This window comes from Marmota marmota, unplaced genomic scaffold (genome assembly GCF_001458135.2).
Source record: "Marmota marmota marmota unplaced genomic scaffold, marMar, whole genome shotgun sequence".
Lineage (NCBI taxonomy): Eukaryota > Metazoa > Chordata > Mammalia > Rodentia > Sciuridae > Marmota > Marmota marmota.
Genome location: NW_026000174.1, coordinates 57,267,999 through 57,274,266, shown reverse-complemented (window position 1 = coordinate 57,274,266; position 6,268 = coordinate 57,267,999). Strand labels below are relative to the sequence as shown.

Below are 6,268 nucleotides of genomic sequence, written 5' to 3'. Positions count from 1 at the left end.
GTCAAATTTAGCTAATCCTCTTTTGAAAATCTGCTTTTATATCTGGTTCTTCTGTGTTTTATTCCCTCAATGGGGGTGTGGGGAAAGTGTGCTCACTATACCTGTAATATTGACCTGATATGGTTAGTAGTGTGGTGTCATAGGAGTTACCTTTGATTGTAATAGGATAAATGACTTCAATGCTGAACTCCAAATTCTCTGCAGTAAATTTAGGTACCACTACCATAGGCAGAATTGGAACAATCAGATTTTTATCTCTCAAATTCAAGAAGTAACTCAACTCTAGCAGATGATACTGGATCCACATTTAACATGGAATGCAAAGATGCAGGTGACTTAAAAGATCTTCTCTCTGATGTTCTTAAATCCTGATATTCTACATCAGAAACACTGACTTCACTATCAGAGATAACATTAACATTCTTTTCACATGGAATGTTCCAATTTCTACTATTTTCTTCAAAAAAAGTTTTTCTACTCTTGAAAGCATAATATTAATGAAAATTATACTTAAATTCCTTCTTCTTTTTAATAAATTTCAGAAAGTATAAAATTGAACTATCTTTAATTTTCATATGGCAGAACTGAGTAGGCAACTCTGAGTGAAATCATGATCTCATATTGAAAATATTACTTTTAAATACCCCACTCAGTATAATGCTTCTTAGAATTATGTAATCTCTTTCCATATAAGGAACATGCCAAAAAATATTTATTTTACTAAATATTATCTTCTTTATATTTACATTCTATTTTTTTGTACTGAATTATTTATATTTTATTAGAGATCACAAGTCTCTTCCACAATTTCCTCATGGCATTTTTCACTTCCTTGTTCCGCAGTGTGTAAACCAAAGGATTGAGCAAGGGAGTGAAGACAGTGTAAAACATTTCCACTTCTTTATCAAAAGAGAATATAGATGGAGGTCGTGCATATATAAATATGCAGGGGACAAAAAACAAAACCACAACAGTAATGTGAGATCCACAGGTGGACAGAGCTTTCTTCTGCCCCTCAGCACTGTGTTTTCTCAGGGAGAACAAGATGATGCCATAGGAGACCAGCAACAAGGAGAAGTTGATGATGCAGATTAACCCACTGTTGGCGATCACCAGAAGACCTAGTATGTGAGTGTCGGTGCAGGCCAGCTTCAATAATGGGTACAAGTTACACATGAAATGATCAATGACATTAGGGCCACAAAAGGGCAGCTGGAAAGTAAAGAGAATCTGAATGATGGAATGCAAGAAGCCCCCTGTCCAGGCCACCCCCACCAGAATGCCACAGAGCCTCCAGTTCATGATGGAAGAGTAGTGCAAGGGCTTGCAAATGGCCACATAGCGGTCATAGGCCATGGCTGTGAGGATTATCATCTCTGCCCCACCAAATAAGTGCTCAGTAAAAATTTGAATCATGCATCCTTCAAATGTGATGGTTTTCCTTTCATGAATGGAGTCCACAACCATCTTTGGTGTAATGGCAGAGGAATAGCACACATCCAGGAAGGACAGGACAGCCAAGAAGAAGTACATGGGGGAGCCCAGCAGTGCAGGGCTACAGAGGATGGTCACTACAATCAGCATGTTGCCTCCAATAGTCACAATGTAGACCAACAAAAACACAACAAATAATATTTTTTGAATAGTAGAATTCTGTGAAAGCCCCATGAAGACAAATTCAGTTATGAAGCTTTGGTTCTTCATGATTTTACAAAGTGGTTAACATAAAACTGATGATGTGGTTCTGCAAGTAGAACAAAAAATTACATCACACTAGTTTTAATAGTAATCATCACACCAACAAGCTTTTATATACTTATGATTTTTTTCTTGTACAAGTCACTGAACCTTGCCATGCATAACCACTTAGATACATCCCAAAACCTTTTTTAAATTTTTAATTTTGAGAAATTCTCACTAAATGACTTAGGGTCTTGCTAAGTTGCTGAGACCAGCTTTGAACTTGCAATCCTTCTGCCTTCACCTTCTAAGCCTCTGGGATTATAGGAGTATAAGCACATGCCAGACTACTTATTGCCAGGGTCCAGCCCTGGTGGGGAACCCAGGGGTCCTGAAGGAGGAGTGGTGTCAGCGAAAGAAGAAGAGTCGAGACAACAGGTTGCAAGTTATAAGCAGCCCCCCGAAAAAATCTGCTGCCCCTAGAGGGGCCTTTATTTTCATACCTTTTTTGCAGGTGTTTTTTCAGGTATTTAATGGATAGCTTCAAAGTGTGAAACTTCTTTGGTTTACATAATTTTCATGAGTTACAATCTTTTCTGACATACATTGATTACCTGAGATGTTGAGTATATTGTTTAAAATATTTTCCTGTAACCTTTGCCAATCACGATAAAGCTTTTACATTTTTACCTCAATCACTAGGTGCTAGGCTATGCAACTTGACTACATGTCTCCTGACCTATTATTCACTTTTAACTTTAAATCATACCAATAATTATTTCATTGACCTTTAACTTTAAAGCATGCTTATGATTATTGGTAAGCTTTCTTACTTCTAAACTAAAATCCCAGTAAAACACACTTAAAATAGTGACAGTCTATTTCTTAAAAAGCCTATTAATCTGAAGTGCCTCTAAAATATATCTATGTTAATTTTACATTATTTTATTTTTAATTTCCAAGGTAATTTCCTTTTTTCATATGACCTATTTTACTGCTTTCCTTCAGAATTTATTTGATCCTTGGTTAAAGTACACCAAGTCTTAAGTCTTTGTATTCTGTAACTAAAGGGCAGTCTCTGCATCTCAATCTATTTGTCATTTATATTAACTGTATGTTTTCCATTTTCATCATAAATTTCTGTGTAAGGCAAAGGAGGGTGTGTTGATGGGGGGATGTATTTTTATTAGCCTCTTTTCCTCGTGGGAGATACCATAAGCTATATACGGTGGTCCTTGTACTGTTGGCACAGCAATTGCTTTTCTGTAGCTAGGCTCTTGTACATGTTGTGGTTTTAGGGCTGAGTTGGGGGAATCTATTGTAAATTGTTAATCATAGGATAGATATTTCTTGTTTAGGCTTGAGGAATAACACTATTGTTTGTATCCTGAGGGATATTGAAATGCACCTCATGACATGTCTCAATTGTATTCTTAGTCTCATTCTGGGAATTTTCCTGCAATCTCAGTCAATACATACTTCTATTATTGATTGACATATGCCCTGTTATCCATATCATGAGGATCATAAACAAAACACTTAACATTCCCCATGGTTCCGGTTTCCAGATGGTGCAGCCCTGCCGCAGCATCCCCCACGCTGTGACCCTGTCAGACAACGGGTGCAGGAACACCTTCACCAACTTATAAGTGTTTTATTATTATTATGAATACTGCTTATTGAGTTATTATCACTGAGAACAAAAATGAGAAATTTGTTTAATGTAGTTACCAGAGGTCAGAAAAACTGAGGTGGGGGTGAACTATAGAATACTTTAAAATGTCAGAGTTTTAATAAGGGGGAAAGAAAGCATGCACATATGTTAAAGAAGAAGAATAGTTTTTGCTTTTTTTTAAGTGACATTGATAATTTATCAGTGATTTCCACAGCAAATAATTGGGAATCATTCTGAAACTATAGAAGGACAGTGATTTATTAATCATGCCTCCCATGGGCATGAAACAGTAGATAGCAGTATGCCAGTTGTTATTAGAACACTCTTATCAGTAACAAGAAGCACAAAAATAAGTACTTTAAGAGGTACTCAAAAATGATGACGATTCTTGCTATGATTTTTTTAAAAAGTCCATAGTGAATTGGCTTTTAAATGAATTAACTTGTTATTTTTTTTTAAAAAAAGGAGAATTCATGGAATATTTTCTAGCTCTAAAATACCCATGAAATATATATAGGCTTTATTGGTTTTGTTATTTATTATGTTTATTCCTGAGGGTTATCATGGTCCCTGAGTGAATTCAAGGCCAGTTAGAGCTCATGACTCATTGTCTAGAAGTCAGACTGTGTTTGGTGTTATTATCCCATTCTATAAATTGGAAACTCAAGCTTAAAGACCTTATGTTCAAGTGAACAGCAGATGCTTGATATGGGATGTCACACACAGCACCTCTGTCCCCATGCCCAAGTCCTTTCCCCTGGATCAACAGGAAAAGGATGGGAAATTTTATTTTCCAGCAAGGACTTCACTGCAGGCTGATATTTCTAGAATTTCTATCCACATGTGAACCTTGAAGCCGCTAATTCCTTGTTCATGTTAGAATGAGGCAACTTGATGAAGGAAACCTAAAAAGTGATGAGGAATTGGCCATTCCCCTAGACATGCAAATCAGCAACAGCCACCTAGGTAAGGAAGAGAATAGGTTAGCTGTCAGCCAAAGTCTAGAAGCTTCATTCATCCTTTGTCAATGCTTACTACAACACAATCCATTCTCATCAGGTATAACTCAAGATAAATGTTTCAAACCTATGAAACTATCTTGTCAGGCAGAGATGTACATTTTTCTCACCTCCCAGGGTTATCATGAGGTCAAATTTGAAAGTGTGGAAATGTTGCTTATGATGAGTGGCCTTTACCAGTTTGTAGTTACTATGTGCTCACATAAAGCAGCCAGCAGCCTTGCCTGCAGAAAGCTCCTCCACAAATCCTCCAGGTAATTACCTGAACTCTTGACATCAGTCCACAGACAAACACAACTTCAAAGAATGATTGAAAATGTCCTCACCTGTACGTATAACTGAAATATATCAGTGAACGAGCATAGGAATGGTGTGCATATAAACTTTTCTACATTTATATGTATATATGTTTATTTCAAAATATATATAATGGATTTTTAGTAAAAATAAAAACACAAAAAAACTGTGTTTATGACTCCCATTTAGAGTAAGCAGAAACAATTTAAAGTTTATACAATGAACTAATATGCATTGTGTAAATCAATACTTATTTGTTTGCTTTCTTTAAAACCATTTTAATTGTGTTCTCAGAACATTCGTGACCAACATCTGTACTTTCAACTTCATAGCCACTTAAAAAAAATATGTAAAACAAACTCTGAATGTACATTAGATCCATTGGAAACCACTATTACAGAATAAAGAATAGTAGTGCATCATCCAGCAGTGATCATCTTACTCTAGGACCAAAGCAGGAAAGAAAGAGAAAGAAAATGAGTAAGAAAATCTGTGCCAGATTGTGTAACCATGGGTTCAAATCCACATCCTTCTATTTGTTCTATGGCAAAGATCAGGCTACTTAGAATCCCTAAAATTATTTAAGGCTCTGTTTGTACTTCTACTTATGGGTTTTATTTCTATAAATAAGATTTTTATGAAAAATAAGAGTCTTCAGTGGCAGGAAGAAATAATATTTTGAAATGCACTGCACATTTGAATGTCCCTAATATCCTCTGATTATGTTATTGTGGACTCAGACCCATCTGTATTCACGCCTCCTTCAGGCAGCCTCACTGTGAAAGAAAACCAAATGGAGTAGGAAGTTGAAGAAAACAATATAAAACAAACTATGAAAGTCATTTGATAATTCCTGACGTCTTTTCTCTCCACTTCTGTTTTCTAGGTAGTCTAAGAGCAATACCACTGCATAATTAAAATGTCATTGAATGTAAACAAATCAATCCCTTTTTGTTCTTAAAGGAAAGTAATTCTCAATATTAGTGTTAAAAATCTGACATGGAGAATATGTTGTCCCTCATGGTTTATGATCACAAGGTTTAGAGTTTCAAATCATTAAATGCTCATCATCTTAAATAAAAGTCATTGTCTTGGATTGAATCTTGATATATCGAAAGGACAATAGTGGCAAAATTAGTGAAATATGAATAAAATCTGGTGTTTACGTATAAAAATTTAACAATGTTCATTTCAGAGATTGACAAATGCACCCATAATAATGTCAGGTAATAATATTAAGGTAAATCGTCTGTTCTGCAGAAATTTTACAAAAAATTTGCAACATTTTTGTTTATCTAAAATTACTCCAAATGAAAAGTAATAGAAAGGAAAGCAGTGATCGATTTCTGCTATCAACTACTACAAATCCAGCCCCATTGTCTAATAGCAATGTGCCATTAAACAAAGCCCTGTGCCTCTAGATGCCTGACCACAGTGTCGAATACAGAGAAATTATGAACGTGGGGTTCACAGTAGAAGTCAAAATGAATATAAAATACTGACGTCACCATTTTTAAGCAGCACAAACATATACAAAGTGAAGTAAAGGACTGAGTGAATCACAAGAATAGCAATTTTAAGAAAAATTTTAAATGTA

The 6,268-nt window shown here is 35.5% G+C and overlaps 1 protein-coding gene across 1 annotated transcript; it reads right to left on the bottom strand.

Moving 5' to 3' along the window:
• Positions 1-771: 771 nt before the first annotated feature.
• LOC107134796 (olfactory receptor 4C15-like) lies at positions 772-5,350 on the bottom strand. Its single transcript, XM_015476828.2, has 2 exons — positions 5,322-5,350; positions 772-1,705 (listed from the first exon to the last, which is right to left on the bottom strand). Exon 2 carries the CDS (start codon positions 1,702-1,704, stop codon positions 772-774), a length of 933 nt encoding a protein of 310 aa, XP_015332314.1. The 5' UTR covers position 1,705; positions 5,322-5,350.
• Positions 5,351-6,268: the final 918 nt, after the last annotated feature.